This window comes from Phasianus colchicus, chromosome 16 (genome assembly GCF_987193195.1).
Source record: "Phasianus colchicus chromosome 16, bPhaCol1.hap1.1, whole genome shotgun sequence".
Taxonomy (NCBI): Eukaryota; Metazoa; Chordata; class Aves; order Galliformes; family Phasianidae; genus Phasianus; species Phasianus colchicus.
Window position 1 is genome coordinate 2265513 of NC_143451.1, and position 18447 is coordinate 2283959.

The 18447-nt window shown below is 40.7% G+C and overlaps 1 protein-coding gene across 3 annotated transcripts in view; it reads right to left on the reverse strand.

Annotated features, from left to right (window-relative positions):
- Window positions 1–209: 209 nt before the first annotated feature.
- The window catches only part of CRAMP1 (cramped chromatin regulator 1), a 43758-nt gene continuing 25520 nt past the window's right edge, over window positions 210–18447 (reverse strand). For 2 of the 3 annotated variants that reach the window (XM_090151851.1, XM_090151850.1), the window contains exons 11-21: window positions 18227–18404; window positions 15662–15843; window positions 14832–14906; window positions 14147–14228; window positions 13296–13400; window positions 12083–12261; window positions 11767–11847; window positions 7833–8067; window positions 7404–7568; window positions 6565–6710; window positions 210–4815 (exon numbers count right to left, since the gene is read on the reverse strand). In XM_090151851.1, the coding sequence (XP_090007977.1) occupies window positions 4651–4815; window positions 6565–6710; window positions 7404–7568; window positions 7833–8067; window positions 11767–11847; window positions 12083–12261; window positions 13296–13400; window positions 14147–14228; window positions 14832–14906; window positions 15662–15843; window positions 18227–18404 (1593 nt within the window). In that variant the 3' untranslated portion in view covers window positions 210–4650. The remainder of the gene's footprint in view (window positions 4816–6564; window positions 6711–7403; window positions 7569–7832; window positions 8068–11766; window positions 11848–12082; window positions 12262–13295; window positions 13401–14146; window positions 14229–14831; window positions 14907–15661; window positions 15844–18226; window positions 18405–18447) is intronic. The other variant, XM_031595407.2, reaches the window with a different exon arrangement.

Below are 18447 nucleotides of genomic sequence, written 5' to 3' on the forward strand. Positions count from 1 at the left end.
AGAGAACACTACTGGGGATGGAAGCTGGAAGGTACTAAAAGAACTACAGCCCCAAATGAAAACATTCTCATCATGAAAATCCAGGGAATTCTGGGATGGGAGATATGAATGGTAATTATTCACACTGTAAATAGAGGTTAAATGGGAAGCTGATAGGCCATGAACTGCAGGGAACACACTGGACATGAGTTAGACCAAGTATTAGTATGTATTTATGCACAAGAATAAAAACAGCTTTACAAGTTGAATTGGAAATTTAAACAGAGGAAGTTTAACAGCTTTTGTATATTATATTAAATAACCAAAACACCTTTTTCCAAAATTGGTAAAGAATAAATAATATAATTTACAATATGGTACAAAAAAATAATCAGTAAGGACAAGCATTCTGCTTTATACATACACTATATAGGTATATTTATAATCTATAAAACAAATTCACATCTCAAACAAGCCAGAAACCTTAGATGATATGGCTTAACTATTATTAAAAGAAACAGCATTAAATTTTGCTGCCAGAACCATAAGCTCTAAAGCAGTTATCACGTTTCAATAATTAATGATAACTTATCGCCGTAGTGCTTGCCAAGGTTTCACTTAGTTAACATTTACAAATTGTTTTGAAATTAAGAGATTCAAAGGTTTGAAAAAGTTAAAAAAAAAAAAAAGTGCAGTACTTTCCTTTATAAATGCATCCGAAGTTTGAGAGTGAAAACCAAAATGCAACTTAATCTCCACTCCGGGATCTGTGAGTCAGTACATGAGATGGTCTGTAAGTTTAGATTTGATCCAAGCTACTTAATTCAATTTAGAAATATAAACAGGGGTGTCAAGGAAGGCTTAACAAAGCCATACTAAAAACAATTAGTATTCCTATGCTTAGTAGATTTAGTGATAAAGGATAAAATGAACTGCGTGGCTCATCGGGGTGCAGCACCCAGAAGAAAGAGCACTGCAGCACAGCAGCTGATTCTCTGGGGGCAGAACTGCTTTTCACCCAGGCTGTTACAACAAAAATACCTTGCTGAGCCACTCAGTGCTCCTGCACTGTACATACAGTCACTAAACCAGCATGGAGCAAACCTAGCAGAGGTTTACAAGTAGAACTAGTAAAAAACTAAAGCCTTACAGCAATTAATACCAGAACTGGAGGTTCTTAGTGTCCATTTGTCCTCTTCAACTGTCCCAAGTGTAGCAGGCAGCTATTAAGCTGACAAAGTTATGTTTCATTCGAACAATCCTACCCAAATGTCAGCACAGCTTGCTTGAAGGGTTGCTTAAGATAAGCTGACATCGTTACAAACACAAATCCTCTTACTTCTGTCAGGGAAGCTGCAAAAATTAAAACTGAAACAAAAGTTTTGGCTTTTAGCAGTATGTATGTGTGCACACACACACATGTGCACACACGTGTACACACACATCCACCCACCAGTTTTTCCCTTAGGCACAAACTGCTGACAGTTGGTATGTAAAGCACAGAGAATACAGAGGTCAGTCAGATGTGTGTTTAAGTGACTTTCCATATGATAAGGGTAACGAGTTCTGCACTGATTCTGAATTATCACAACGATTTAAGTTACTGTCAAGTTTCTCCCTGATAAAGCTTTATTGTCCTGAAAGGGCTTAGTTATTGACATGCTGTTTGCAGAGCACTGCACTTCTGAAGTCAGAAGCCAAATACGGAAGGCAGGAGCCTTTAGGAACCACAGTCTGAAAAGACAGGACCACATCAAGAGATTCTGGTAAAAGAAAGGATGTTTTGTCATCAGAATTTTTAAGAGGCTGATGCTAAACACATTTCTAACCATAAAAGTGTTGGTGCTGAACCGACTTCTGTCATTTCCACTTTGTTATTACTCAGTGCTCCAAGCCTACTTGCAAGGGTCCAGCATGTTAAAACGCTCTGATCTCGGAGCAGCATTAGAAATAGCCACTATTTTGACATTATTCTTTTTCCTCTATGGCAACTGAATGGGCTGAGAAGGGACAGCTTGACAGCTCCCTGCATCAGGTGGCAGAAACTCTTCACAGACCTTGATGAAACGCTCTGCCATGTGGTGCAGCAACGCTGGCAGCACCTCTGGGCAATCTAAGAGTCAAAATTAGCACATATCCACTTAACTAGTGGCATGGATTGAGAAGATGAAATGTTTGTCAAGCTATCTGCGTAATTTAGAGACCACCAAGCTGGTCTTTCACAATTCTGAAGTTTAAGTTCAGACTTTTTATTGTTACAGTACTTGCTTGGAATACATCACATCTCCACCTGCATGTCCTGTAATCCACAGCCCGAGCTACACGAGGAGCCTCTGCTTCTGTCCTGCATGGCTGAAGGGTTTTTGGAGATACAGCATGTATGATAACCAGCACTACTAATATATGAAGCCAAAGCCAAATGGAGACACTTTGGCAGGACTAAATCAAAATATAGCTCAATTTTTAGCAAGACTTATCATGTTTTGGAGGGAGTGACTCGAGATTAATAGATATACTCTTCATAACAAGGATGAATGCTCAGAATCACATAATCCTCAGCACCCACTCTTCTGATATCGTTTGAGATTTTAAATTCCAAGTTTCCTGATAATCGCATCACCATTCTCAAACAACACTCTGTAAGGATAATGAAAGAAATAAAGACCAGAGAACATCCCACGTGACACATGGCCAGCACAGAAAGTTAGCCCACAGGTATGAAATACTCCGTTTTTCTAGTCATGACCATCTTCCTGCTACTAATATAAGCCTGACTCCCTGCTGGGAACAACTGCTGGTTTTTACACAGGTCCATGGTTCCTATGCCAGAGAATGCAGCAATCATATGTGGTGCCTTGGAATGTCATATAAATCTCATGACTTCCTGACTGACATCAGTAAAGTTGCTCTGGGCTGCACAAAAGGTATCTCAGAAAACTCGTCACGTTTTCCCTAAACGATAAGAGCATAAGGCAAACTATGTAGCAGTAAACCAAAATCTATGTAAGCAGGGTAAAATGGGAAAACAGCAAATGCCACCAGTGCATCATGAGCAAGATTACAAGCAGAAAGTCTCAGTCAAATGCCTTGTAAAAGCATCTAAAGGCAGGCAGGCAGAATTCCATCCACCGAGTATAGTGCAAGTTGGGAAAGTGAACCCCTGATAAATGCCTAAGAAATGGGGAAGTTTTCTTTATTTAGTAATAATATAAAGTTGAGGTTTATATAGGACTGTCCCCTTGGATAATTTCAGAGCAACTTACAACAGCCAGAGGACAGCCTCTCACTGGAGAACAGACAAGTGCTAAACAAAGGGGCACAGAAAGGTACTCTCTCTCAAAACTGGTAGGAAAGGAAATAGGAAAAGTCTCCTGAGTTATAAAGGTAGAATTGAAGTAAAAACCAACTGCAAAAAAAGTAACTTTAGATTCCTTTCAACCAGCTGGAATCAGGATCTGGGTCTTTCAGATGTTGAAACACTATCATTAAATGCATAGGGATTTAGCAGAGGGAGTTCCAGATCCATCAGTGCCTGGGAGCAACAATAAAAAAAAAAGATGCCCTGAGGTACTACAGAGCACCTGGAATTCATAGAACAAGGAGGAACTAAGGGATTAAGCTAGGACTCGACACCTTTTCTCTTCATGACACAAGACAGATTTCAACAGCTTGAACATTAAAATATTTTTTATCTATAGATTACATTACTCTTTCCTATTTCCTCTCCTGGGAAAATTCTCAGCGCTTGCTTTTTTTTGCTTTTTTTTTTTTTGAGAAAGATAGCAATATATACAGGTTTCCAGCACAGCCAAAACTAATGACAAAGCTTCCATAGTGATAAGCTCTTTTGCAGTGTTTCCTGACATGAAAAGCAACTGTTCCTCGTGGAAAGTGGAAAAGCACTCTCCAACTCCTGGGGTGAACTGTGCAACGTGGTGAAGAATCTCAAAGGTGAAGAACGTGAATGCAGTCAGAAGGATGACTGTGATGTGTAAAGGGGTTTAAAACTAGAGTTAACTCCCCAGGGATCCATGCAATCTGGCTGAAGGGTAAAGCAGAGCTCCCCTACAAAACAAGAAAGCCCCTGCTGGAATGGTCAAAGAAAGACAGCCAGAGAAACATAAAGGTCTATGAAGCATCAGAGAGTTGCAGCATCTTTGAAGAGAATGCAACACATTTCAGTTTGACTGAATTCATACAAAGAGTGCCAACAAGGACACGTCAAGACACAAAATAGTTTTCATACCTACCCACCCCCTTCATTCTCCACAACTTCAGTGTGGAATCCAAATCATGGTATTTTGAGTACTATGCAAAAACAATTCACGTAGGGGAGCTTCTGGCAATACCCTTTCCTGCTTGAGCTTCTTGCCTTGGCCATTCCAAAGTACAAGTCCAGGACTGTCTCACAAACCTGCCATCTTATACCACTGATGCAGGGGACACACTATTTTCTGTAATATCATTCCACATTTTGTTGTTCCCAGTATATTGCACATTCCAGGACCTGCAAGTAGTTCTTCAGACCTTTGAAGACAATGCTGCTTCTTCAGAAAGAAGTGCACCAAGACAGGGACAACTGAGCTTCTGCAACCTGCTCTTGCCATGATCCAGCACTGCAAGCTCCAACTTAAGCTGAACAGTCTACACCAGCCTGCTGGTCTCATACACTCACTGGGAGAGATCCCCCATAGGGGGACCACCACCTCCTCCATCAAACAGAATCTCCCTGCGGGTTGGCTCAGGTATTGATAGTTCCTGGGCAAGGTCATTAAAACGAGATATGTAATCAATGCTGTTTTCATTCATCATGCAAGCCAACTGGGAATCCACCACCTGTAAGAGACATGACAGAAGAGTTACATGTCAGTGGAAATTTCATAGAATTGGTTAAGTTGCAAGGGAGGTCTTGTGATCACCCTGTCCAACTCCCCTGCTCAAGCCAGGTCAACAAGAACAGATTGCCCAGGATCACATCCAGTCAGGTTCTGAATATCTCCATAGATGGAGACTCCGTTAACTCTCCAAGCAACCCGTTCCAGTTTCTGACAACCCACAGAGCAAAGAAGTTTTCTAATGTTTATATGGTCTTTCATGTGTTTCAATTTTTGCCCACTGTCTCTTGTCTTTCATTCCCAGCCCCCCCCTCACATGAAAGATGCTCTTCGTCTCATTTCATCTGAGTTAGAGAATAGCTCTTAAGTGTGGTCAAATGTAAGCCTCTCAAAAAAAAAAGAAAAAGGCTCTGAAGGAGCCCCACCTGCACATCCTTAATTCAGTATGAAGCTATACTAGTAAAGGTGCTGTACAAAAGCTGTATATATTGCATTCTATTTAATACCTGCATTTTTTTGCAGATAAAACTTGATTCTGCAGGACACCTAATAATAGGCCTTACAGAATCCTCTCATCATTAAAACTATTTTTAATGACACTTGCTTCCTCTAAAGACTCCCATACAAACGTGCATCTGCCACAACAGCAATAAAACACTGCAGCAGCAGTGCCTAAAATTATGGCTTAACCCATTTTCCTCTGAAGGCAGTTTATAAGATCAAGGGCTGCACTGTCACTTCAAAACCACAAAGAAATTAAAGGCATGCATGCTAATCAACACAGATACGTGCACATTCTACAGATTCTCAGTTTGCAAAATCTTTGTATTTACACCAGGAAATGGAGCTGTGCACAAATTCTGAAGCTCAAAGAAACACTGGACCAACATTTCTGCAGCTTCTGGTTACGAAGTTTATATAGAACTTCTTTATCCAAATCCAATAGAGGAATGACATTTTCTTTCCCCTGGGACAAGCACCCATGAAATTACTCTGTACATGTTGTTACACTGAATCAGTGACTGTAAATCATAGGTTAATTAAGATTGGAAGGGACCTGAAGAAGTGTCAACAGATTGCTCAAAGCAGGGTCACCCATGAGGAAAGATCACCTTATTTGGGGTTTTACCCTCACTAGTCCTGAGAAGTTCTCAAGACAGAAGTTACACAACCTCTCTGGGTGACCTGTTCAATTGTGTGGTTATCCTCAGGGTAATAAAACTTTTCTTCGTAGCTTCTGCAGTCAGAGTCTATCTCTACCTCCTCAAAACAAACATAATTCTACCAATAGAGAGGATAACTACATTTTTCATGCTTCTTTCTCCTGGGCCTATTTGTTTTTTCTCTACCAGTCCTCCAACTGTAATGTAGGTGCATCAATATTTAATCCTTCTCTAATCCTTTGTCTTTTCAACTCCTGTTCTATAAAGTAGGACACACAAAATAGAAGAATTAATGGGAGGATTAAAACTCCCTCTGTCAAAACAAAGCTATATCCAACAAGGCAAATATGACCTTTTCCAGCAAAAAGAGCCTGTGTCGAAGTTATCCAAAGCAGTATCACACAACAGCTCTTACTGAGACCATTTTGCATCATTCATTTAAGACTGTAAACTTATTTTCTTAAGCTACAGCACAGACATTAAAGCATCTTTGTCTTAAGTACCTCAGGAAGATCTGATGGACAAAATGCAATAACAGTGTACTAAAAAAGGAAGCAAAAACAGCTGGAAGCAATTTGGTTACATACCTCTGCTACGTCTGCCAGAGACCGTGATACAAAAGAGTCCCGTGAGTTTCCATCCAGAAGGCTAGGTCCCAGTAAGGAGGTGCCACTGGCAGTCCCAACAGGAGTTGGCAACATCTTTCGTCCCTTTTCAGGGGATATGAAACTTGCTATAAAGAACAGGCACATCAGTAAGACATTGCACTGAAAAGTTTGCCTCTGCGAGGACAAAGAAGACAAGGAAACTAGAAATGAAGGATGACTGTCTCTTCCATCTCCTATAATTATATGTTGCCAGTATGAACACCATCAGCAAAGTGCAGGCTCATTAAGTTTAACTAAAAAAAAACAAAAACAAACCAACAACAAAAAACCCAGGGCAAGCAAACAAACAAAAAAACCACCTTCCCCCAACAAATAAACTCAATGATCTCATCTCTGAAGCTAGGCTAACCAAGCACAGGGCGAAGCCTATTTTCCAGCAGCAGAGCCAAGGGCACCTTTTCATTTTGGCAGAACACCCAAAATGTCTCAACCAACTGCTGAGTCAGGATCCAAGCAGACTCCAAAGAAGTACTGCTGAATTATTCACCCAAAGGTATGGGCTTCAATTTATGCCCCAATTTAGCAATAGAATTGTTTTAGGAACAGATTTGCAAAGAGAAAGAAAATGTATTCAAGGCAAAAAAACAACAACAACAACAACCCAAAACAGTAAGGGAAAAATTCCACAAGTGTCCTACTTAACTATTTTCTAAAGGATCACTTCCAATAAACACAGGGTTTTTCTGTGTTTGTTTTTTTTTGGGGGGGTCTGTTTTTTTTTTTTGTACACATGCATTTCCTCATATACCAGCACTTACAAAATAAGCTGCTGAGAGACGAGTCTGTGGAGTCGTTGGGGTACCACTGAGGGTCGTGGGTGGGAGAGGCAATCCAGTTCTGTTGAGGACTACTGGATGGGGACGGAAGACTTTTGGAGCTGTCACTGCCATTCAGCTTTGCAGGAGAAAGAGAAACACCTTCACCTGTAAGCCAATGTCAAGAGTCACTGTTTCAGTCAACGTGGTAAAGTCACAGGACACCACACCAAGTTACATTAAAAACAAGAAACAACCTACATATATCAGAAAAGACAGGTCAGCCACGCAACGGATTTCCAACACGTGTTTGAAAAGTTCAAAAACAGCTGCCCAAAAAATTTCTGCTGACATGCAAGATGACAAGGATTTTTTTTTAATTATTATTATTTTTAACGTTAACAAGAAGACCTTAGCTAAACTCAGACTTACTGTATTGACCAGAGCTTATAGCTATTTCAATGATAGAATCACTGATTTGAGTGGCAGGTTCTCCTTGAGAAAGTACATCTTCAGGTGGTCCAGGCAGAGAAATATCCAGGAGAGCAGAAACATTGGGAGGAGAGAGCCGGGTACTGGAAGCCTCTAATGAAGGAAGTGGAGGAGTAGAAAGACCATTTTGGAGGGGAGTCTTGGACAGCTCTGACAGAGAAAGGACTGATGTGCCCTGTTACAAGAAGCAGAGTTCATTGTTCATGAATTTATGGAAGTCTTAAATACATCTCTAAAAAAAAACCCAAACAACTTCTAAACAACAGATTAAAATGCTGCCCCCCCTTCCCCTCCTCTTTATCTAGTGAGGATGTATCAAGCTGTAGCCCAATATGTAGTATGATAGAGTTAAAAAAAAAATGATAGTTGAAAAAATAGAACAATAAAAAGACAAATAATCTAATAGAATATACTCTTAATACTTCTTTTAATGATCAAAAATACCTCAAAATAATTCTTCTCACTTAGCTACTGTTTCCATATTTTGGATATTCACTAATAAGTACAACAACTCACGTTCTTTGTATAAAAAAAATATCTGCAAGCACAAACAAATATTTCTCAGCCCACAACCTGCCAAGTCATCAGAAAAAATCCTGGTTGGTAACATTCCAAAGAACATTTAATACAACCTACAAAACAGAAATAAGCATTGAACTACAATAATAAAATTATTTTCTAGAACCTGGAGGATAGTTCTTAAGAATTAAGTATTACATTTGCCTTCGTATAGGCAAAAAAAACCCTGTAGCTGCTTAATGATTATGAATATTCTAAAAGCCTAACTCCTACCTCCTTACAGCCAGACTTGCCAAAACTAAATCTTCTTTAGTAAGCAGTCTTGGTTCCTAGTGCCCCTAAACACAACTGTTTGTGTTTTTTTCTGATGTACATCAGAAAATGAGTAATGTTTTGTGAACCCAACTGGTATTACCAGTTACATACCCGTGTTCCCAGGTAATTGCATACCATTAATAGAGTCTTGTGGGAAGTGCCAAGTCCTGCACCTGGGCAGGAACAAACCCATGCACCAATATATGCTAAGGGCTCACCAGCAGGAAAGCAGCTCTACAGAGAAGGATGTGGTTTTCTGGTAGAAACTAAGCTGAACATGAGGCAGCAGTATGTCCTCACTACAAAGAAGGCTAATGGTATTCTGGGCTGCATTAGGAAAAGCACCGACAGCACATCAAGGAAGGAGTTCCTTCCCTTCAGCACTGGTGAGGTCACACCTGAAGTGCTGCATCTACTTCTGGACTCCTCATTAAAAAAAGAGACACAAATATATGAAAGAGAGGCCAGAGGAAGAAGTGGAACATCTTATAAACATCTCTCCCCTACAGGAAGGCCAGGGAGGGATTTCCATAAGGGCATGCAGCAACTGGACAAGGGGAAATCATTTTAAACTGGAAGAGGGTAAATTTAGACTAGATATGAGAAAGAAATTCTGAAGGTGAAGGTGGTGAAATGCTGAAACAGGTTGCCCAGCAAGGTTGTGAATGCCCACCCTCTGGAAAAACTCAAAGCCAGGCCAGATGGGGCTGTGAGCAGCCTGGGCTACAGGGAGGTTCCTGTCTATGGGGGGATTGGAACTGGATGATCTTACAGGTCCCTTCCAAGCCAAATCATTCTATAATTCTATAATGATTCTATGATCTTTCTATGATCTCTCCTACGTGGAAAGGATAAGAGAGCTGGGACTCCAGCTTGGAGAAGAGAAGACTCAGGGGGAATACTTTTAACATACACAAATACCTGTAGGGAGGGTGCAAAGAGGTCAGAGTCATGCTCTTCAGTGCTGCTCAGTGACAGGATAAGAGGCAAAGGGCAAAAACTGAAGCACAGGAGACTTCATCTGAATATCAGAAAGCACTCCTTTACTGTGAATGATGACTGAGCACTGGCACTGGTTTTTTAGAAAGGCTATTGAGATACCCATCCTTGGAGATCATCAAAAGTCACCTGGACATGGTTCTGGGCATCCTGCTCTAAATGGCCCTGTTTGAGCAGGGGGAATCTGGACAATATGACCTCCAGAGGTCCCTTCCAACCTCAACCATTTCGTGATTCTGTAATTTACAGAGTGATCCTGAGAAAAGGAACCGGAACCTAAGATCTCATCACCACAGATATACCCTTAGTAGGTTCATATCCCCAGCATAAATATATCTAAAAATAATATATATTTAAAAACAATAATAATAATAATAATAAAATATATAAATACATATAAAAATCTCAAGTAGAAGAGGTAGGAAGCTGGCATGACTGAACAAGGACATTCTGATCAAACTGAGGAAAGAGATGGAAAGTTACAGGCTGTGGAAGCAGGGATGGGTGGCCTGGGAAGAATAAAGAGATGCTGTCTGGACATGCAGAAACAGGACTGGAACGAGGCACAGATGGAACTGAACAAGGGATATCAAAAACTACAAGGAGTTTTTACATTATACTGGCCAGAAAGACAGAGGAGAGTGTACCCCTACTGATAAATAACAAGGGAAAACTGGCTTCAGCAGTTATGGAGAGGGCTGAGGTACTCAGTGAGTTCTTTGCCTTAGTCTTTCTTCACTGTCAGTCAGGCTTCCCACACCATTCACATCCCTCAGTCTCAAGGTGAGGGCTGGGGGAGCAAAATCCCTCCCAGACTAAGAGCAGAGGAAGTCTGAGACCACCTCATGAGACTGAATGTGCACAAGTCTGTGGTACCAGATGACAAGCACCCCAGAGTTCTGGTTAAACTGCCTGATGTGGTTGCCAAGCTGCCCTCCATCCTATCTGTGAAGTCATGGCTGCCAGGTGAAGACTAAAAAAAAAAAAAAAAAAAAAGGAAACATCACTCCCATTTTCAAGAAAGGGAGAAAGGAAGACTTGAGAAACGACAGACTAGTGAGCCTTACATCTGTGCCTGGGATCAGGGAGCTGATTCTCCTGCTATGTTAAGGCACATGAGAGATAAGGAGGTGATCCAAGACAGCGAGCACAGCTTCATGAAGAGCAGATGATGCCTGACCAATCTGGTGGCCTTCTGTGATAGGGTGACAGCACCAATGGGCAAAGGAAAGGCAACTGTTGTCATCTACCTGCACTTGTGCAAGGCCTCTGACATGGTCTCACATGACATCCTTATCTCTAAATTGGAGTGAGATGGATTTGGAGGGTATGCTATTTGGGGGATAACAAATTGGTTGCATGGTGGCAGTCAAAGTGTTGTGGTCAATGGCTTCAATGGTTGAAACTAAATGGGCTTTAAGGTCCTTTCCAACTATGCCCTTCTATGACTGTGCTTCCTTTCCTTTATGCTCTTCAAATTAATTTTATCTTTTTTTTTTGCCTGTACCTGTCACAGGCACAGACCCACTGGAGAAGGAAGGTGCGGACAAGATGACAACACTCTTAGCAACTATGGCAGCATCTACCTTCTAAGTAACTATGTCTTATTGCATCCAGCATCAAGAAATATGATTTTTTGAAGTAGATGCTGACACTACAGTCATGTTTTCAGGCTTAATATTCTTCCCTCAGCAGAGTACTAAAACAAGCATTCCTCTTTCAGCAAAGGATTGCTGAAATCTTTCTTTGCGGTGTCTGAAATACACATGACGTTTATGATTGCTGAACAATAAACAAGTCAGACTTGTATATCCTTCAGAAGTTAGAGCCTGTCACATTTGTTTTGCATTTTTAGAGAATGGCCTCCAATTAAATTTAAACATTGTTTCTGAATTTCTTTACATTTCTTCAGATGCTAGATTTTCAATTCTACAGAACACTAACGATGGAATGCAACTATCTGACAATAAGAGTATCTAGCTAATGGTGTTTTTAAAACATTACTCCTTTCATACAGCTGTTCTTTCAACACATACTCTACCTGAAAACCATCAGGAACTGTCTCCTGCTCATGACGTGTTGGAAGGCTGATAAATGGAACTCGACACCCAGAGCCTGATCCCTAAAAGGAATAACAGAAATCACATAAGTCACACTTTCATATAAGATGATGGAAATATAGATATGGAGATGAGAGAAGTGTATATCACCATTTATGCATGTTCTTTCTACATACTCTGCCTTTCAAAATGGTCCATCAGCTCCCCAAGAAAATGACAAGGACTGACACATATCAAGGATCTCACCATCACTACAGCTTTTCACACAATGGAAGAGTAAACCCAAGAGACTCTGACCTCCACAGTGGTGATGGAGCTTCCATTCTGATGTGCAGTCGTTGACTCCTGCCCTGTTACCACCGTGGTCACTCTGTCTGGTGACAGTGGAGATACACCTGACAATCCATCTGCATCCAGGACAGGCACAGGGCTTCCAGGGATAATACCAGCACTTTTAGCTGCCAAGTCAATCGCACCTTTGGTGAAACAAACAAAACAAAAAAAAAAACACACATAAAAAAAGACACATTAAGGTCTTTCCTTCACGCAGTTACTTTGTAGTGACGTTCCTAAAATAAATAAATAAATCAGTTTTTTTAAAAATTGGCCAGTGAATGAAAACTTGATTCATGCAAAAAGAATGGTTACTATCTGATCATCTCTATCAATTGTTCCCTCATGATGTATAATGTTCATTTCAGCTGAACATTTACAATTTTTCTGCTCTGCTCCAGTATGTTATCAAAACAGTTTACTTCTCCCCTCTCCTTTTTTTTTTTGTCCTGAAAATTATAATGTAGTTGGTTATGCATTTCCTAGAAATCTCCTATGGTTTAACAGAGGTGGCATATGAAACAACAGTCTTACTTTATTACCTTGCCTCCAGCAGCAGTTTTGTCTCAATATATAAACTTATGAACATGAACAACAACATCCAGATCTTTGAAAATCCACGTATACATCTGAATGTCTTCCTGTCACAGAGAGTTCTCTAAGCCTGTAAGAGGAACTCACTGCCTTATGTCACTAAGCACTCTAGTTATAGGACCATCTTCTTTTGTTACAAGGCAGTTGCTGCTGGGACTATGCTGGCTTTTTCCTTTTTTTTTCTTTTTTTTGCAGAGCTCCCAGTGTCACGTTAGTAGATGACTAAAAGGAAGTCACAACAGATGTTAACACCTCTTTTTTTTTTTTTTTTTAAGTGGTCTTGCAAAAAACAATCAAACAACCTATCACCCAAGTCCTCAACTTTGTTTACCAATTCTAAACCCCCTTCTAGCCTGAAAATTAGACAAAGCAAAAAAGAAAAAACAGCCAGTCTGGACTTTCCCAGTGACCTCTCACTTTCTCCAGCCACAAAGTCTGCATGTAAGATGCCATTTACAATATATCAAGTTTTCCTTAACTTCAAAAGGCACTAGCCATTTTTACCCAGGAAGAAGAAACCAACAGTGTAACATCACACAGATCACGACAGGCCTTAATTTTCATTGCTTAACAAATGACTTACTGGACAGATGGTTGGTAGCCTGCGTTGGAAGAACTTTGGGCACAATGGGACGAGAGACAGCAGCTTTAGTCAGTGAGGACTGGATTGGCCGAAATGAACCTCTCCCTAAGTGAAAGATTAAATACCAATCAAGCAAATGAGATCTAACATCTTCAAAGCAGGGCACAACACAGTTCAGTGGAAGAAAAAAACCAAACTCATTCCAAGCAGCAGCTAGCTTCCGTGAATGCAAACAGCAGACACAGAAACAGACTTAAAGAGTAACACAAGCTAACCAGCACCTTACCACAGAAATGCAACAGCAAGTGCTGCTGTGTAACTGAAGCTGCTTTCATCATTTTGAATGAGGATAACCTCTAAGCTCTGATGTTGATTTTGTGACTGAAGCTGAGATCTGAGATCACCTGCATTCCCACTGTACTCAAGAGAAGCACATCAGCGAGAAGGGACAAATATATTGTCCCACCAACAAGAAGAGCAGCATATTGTTTACACCACATGAAATTCAAAGAGCATCCCAGGTACCAGAAAAACTTTGTTGTAAGACCCGGACCAATGATTACATCCTACAGAAAAAAAATTATCTTAGTCATTTATTCCAGTTTTGTCTCCTTGTAAAAAGATACTGTGTGCTCTCCCCTAATTTCACTGCTGGGAAATGGGGAGAAAAGCATTTTTTTCAGTCATAATCATGGTTTGCTGAACAACTGCATGTTCTTGTGGGAAGTGATTCAATCAATTAATAACTATGGTTTTGAAAAGATATCTTCCTCTTCTCACAAGTGATTCCTTTCTGCAGCATAACAAGACACCTAACAGCGAAGAAGTGAAAGAATACACCTGGAACTCACCTGTAATAGATGAGTTGGACAGGATAGAAAAGGAACACACGTGCTGGGACGGATTTCCAGATGGCCTGGGGAGCAGTGTTCTCTGTGTGACAGAAACAACAATAAATCAGAACACATTTTATTACAAGTTGAGTGTAAAATGGTCTTCTAGGGCACAGAAATTCATGATACCTTATAGAGTAAAAAGCAGAATGTTTACATGGAGATATACAGATACAAGCTGTGTGTCCTCTGTAAGCTACAATTAGAGAAATCTCCACATGAACAACTGTCAGACAAACGTGAATTAGAACTGAACTCCATTCTGGTTATTCATGCAATCATTTTTAATCTTCCCAAGATACTACAGTATCTTGAACTTAAGGATTGGATCTAGACAAACTGATCTCCCATCACAATTAAACAAGAATGAATTAGAGGGAGCTACATCATTTGTCAGGCTTAAAAACAAATGGAATTGCACAGAGTAGTGTGTCTCACTACCAAAAACCAATTGCATATATCTCCTAGGTCTCCTGCTTTTCTACAGAGCAGTAGAGACCAAAGGGTATACTGATACGTGATAACTTCCCTTTCCCCAAACAAGTGTCCACCACTTTGTTTTTATTTTTCTATGTTCTCCACCTGCCACAAGACCCTACAACACACCCGTGGCCCCATTTCACACTTTGCACATCATTCCCACCTGTACTACTAACGGCTTTCGCAAGTGCCGGTTCCTCAGCTTCCTTGGCTTTGGCAAGAAGAAGTCTGACTGCATCTAGAGAAGAACAGGAAACACATCAGAAAGTATTTTAAGCATGCACACAATAAACTACATTCCTAAACTTTTTCAATAAAACTGCAACTATTTATTAAAATGTTGCTTTGTTCCATACTGTCTAACAGTCTTTCCCAGACTACCTTTAAATGCATCTCATTTGATTTTGATGTTCTAACCTCACCTATTTATGCTTTAATTGAAAGCTCCTCAAACACACAGTCCAGTAAAAGAAAATGGAGTAAGACAATCCCATTTCCTTAACTCAAAAATTAACACTTATTTTCATATCTCCAACCTTCTGCTAGAAAAATGAAATTTTTCACTAGTAGTACATTATTTTTCTTCTTGTTTTACAGAGACAATGCTTTCACTCCATACAAAGTCATTTCACTGCTTATCTACCATAGCTTGGCAAGAAGCTGTAATTGAGACCGCATAAATTTTTCAGTTAAATACAGCAAATGAGGTTGTATTAAAATTCATTGCACGTTTAGCCAGTTGTCATCAACCTGGCCAACAGATTTTATTGGAGCATCACGAAGCATGATGGCATTCAGCTCTGAAGAAGTGACATCAACCTCAAAAATAACCAAAATGTGATTAAACTCAGCTGATACAGTGCTGTGCTTCAGCACTGCTGGAAGCACTGCTCTGTAGGGATGCCCATGCCTCCTGATGAAACAAAAAGCCTATAATCCAACAAGCTGGCTCAGGCACAGAACGGCATGTCTTCACACACAGATCTCACTTACACTGATTGTGTCTAAGTGCTGCCGGAAGGTCAGTTCTGCTTCCTTGCTGGGCAAGAACAGCTTCCCGTGGCGGCTGTTGGGGGGCAGAGTTGTAGGAACAGCAAAGAGTCCACCATCAGCATCAGCGCTTCCAGAACTTGAAGGTCCAGCCACCAGCAGAGGTCTGGGGAGGTTTCTCAAACCTGGAAGATTTCAGTGCAACTTAAATGAAGACAAAAATAACTATCTGGTAACTGAAGGATACAGAGAGATTACACTTATGGATCCTGGCCCTGCCACTGTCTGTTTGTGGCCTTCCAATACTTAAAGGATGCACAGAAACAAGAGGAGGAAAGACTGTTTACAAGGTGGATGGTGACAGGACAAGGAGGAATGGTTTTAAATTGAGACAGGGGAGGTTTAGGTTGGATATTAGGAGGAAGTTTTTCACACAGAGGGTGGTGATGCACTGGAACAGGTTGCCCAAGGAGGCTGTGGATGCCCCATCCCTGCAGGCATTCAAGGCCAGGCTGGATGTGGCCCTGGTCTGCTGGTTGGCAACCCTGCACATAGCAGGGGGTCAGGACTACATGATCATTGTGGTCCTTTTCAACACAGGCCATTCTATGATTCTATTGCACTGCCTTCATCCATTGTACCAGAGGTGAACCTTCCCTCCAACACTCTGTTGCGTTTTGTTGCTGTGTGTCAGATGGCATGGTAGTTCAAAGTGCAACCTCAATAAAATGATTCTAGTGAGAGAGCAAACAAAGCAGGGGTCATTTACCAAAAATATCTTCCAAAAGATGGATCATCTTAGTAATATGTACAGCACATTGAAATAACGATATCTGGTCTGAACAAAACTTCTCTGTTTACATTTAAAAAAAAAAATTAATTTCAAAACATTGTATTATTTCACAGCTCTGTGCCAATTCTGCAGGCATTCAGTTAGAATAACAACGGTACTGTTAGTGCATAATTCTGAGACAACTAAGTGTACCTCTCTTATATACTGTACATATAACACTGCTTCATTACATTAGACAAAAATGGCTTTTTTCCACACTCAGTATGGCATCCTTGCCTGGCAGGGCTCTCACCCTCCTGCTGAGCTGCAGGTATCAGCAAGGAAGCAAACCTCATCTGACTCAATGACTCCCACCAAAGCCTGCTGCCTCCCTGGGCAGGAGAACAGTTCAGCACAGGACTCAGCCATCCTAACACAGTGATGGCTAACTACAACATTGCCCAGGAGGAGTTCTGAAGAAGAAACTTTATAACAAATGGGAGGAATTATTATCCTCTTGTTTAAAAAGCAGAATTGCCACCCCCATCCTGCCATTCTGCACCACTGCTCTTTTCCAATAGGATACTGAAAATTACAGCGTGCCAAAGTACCGAAAAAACAATTAAATGCTGAACACCCAATATATTTGTGTCTCCTGATTGACGAGGAATTGTTCACACACAACATATTTTCTTTAAAATCTGTCAAGGGATGCGCCTAAATTATGTAGTGATACTGTAGATATTATAGGTTATGTTGCATCACAGTTGTTGCTTCACTCTTCCCCAAATCTCTTAGCATGATTCTTTTTAACGCCTGTTATTTTCTCTCCAGCTAGCTGTGTGCTTTTGTGAAGCTGTCTATCAGCACTTTCAGTTCTTCTGCGAAGGACACGAGCCACCTTCTTTATTTTCTACTAAGAAGGGCAAATCAATTTATCTTTAGGAAAATAAAGATGACAAAAATGAAAATGCAGTTTGCAGCTAGACTGATTCAGGACCTACACCTGTCAGGGAATGAACCTAAAAGACTCATCAGCAAAAGCAGCTTGCTTTCTGATAGCCAGGTTACTGCAGCCACATAATCACACTGCATATGAAGATACAAAGCAGCTTGATAATTACTGCATAATAAAGGTCCTAATCCATCATTATTTTAGATTCAAAACACCTTCAGGATGGTATCAGGGCTGATAAATGGAATTAAGTTTATCTACCAATAGAGCATGAGTGAGGACATGCTTGGCTATCAGTCCGACTTACTGGAATGCCAATATTTACAGATGTTGAATATAATATCTCAAGCAGAGCTGTTGAGGAAATAAACAAACTAGGTAGAATGCTGTATTCAGCACTTCATGCACCTCTGCTCAAGCCAGACAGATTAGCTGAAGTCACTCAGACTGTCTTTGATAGGTACAGCACGGGAGAATGACACAGATTTTTCAGCGCTGATTTTACTGACAGCCTTTATGCCATGTGTTTACTTCCCAGCTCTAGAAGCCTTCACTCTCTGGAGATCCCATACCTCCTCCCATCCCTTCTCCTAGCAAATGCCAGCATCTTCTTCTGACTGCTGAGACATTTTTTGGATTGAAATCTGTATTGTTGACAGACTGCTCTGCAAGATTCAAAGAACTGAACTTAGGACCCTAAAGCAAATATACCATGTTCTTAAGCAATAAAGTTTGTAGCAGTAGTAACACTCTGCCAGAGTCACAGGACTGGAATGTGCCCATCATGCATATGAGGCATTCATAACCTGGTCCCTTGAAATAGATTTCTATGAAAACTCACCTGAGGAGCTGGAAGCAGCAGCAGGAGAAAACGTCTTGTTGTTCCGAAGGGCAGACTGATTTCGAGTGCAGCCTGGACTTCTGGTGCTGATGGTAACCACCTTCCCTGGAGGAGTCAGGGACTGCTCCTCCTGAGTAGGCTTTATAGGTGATGTGGCAACAGAGCTCATCTCAGGAGTCTGAAAACACAAGTACATTAAAAGAATATTGGCCACTGTTACA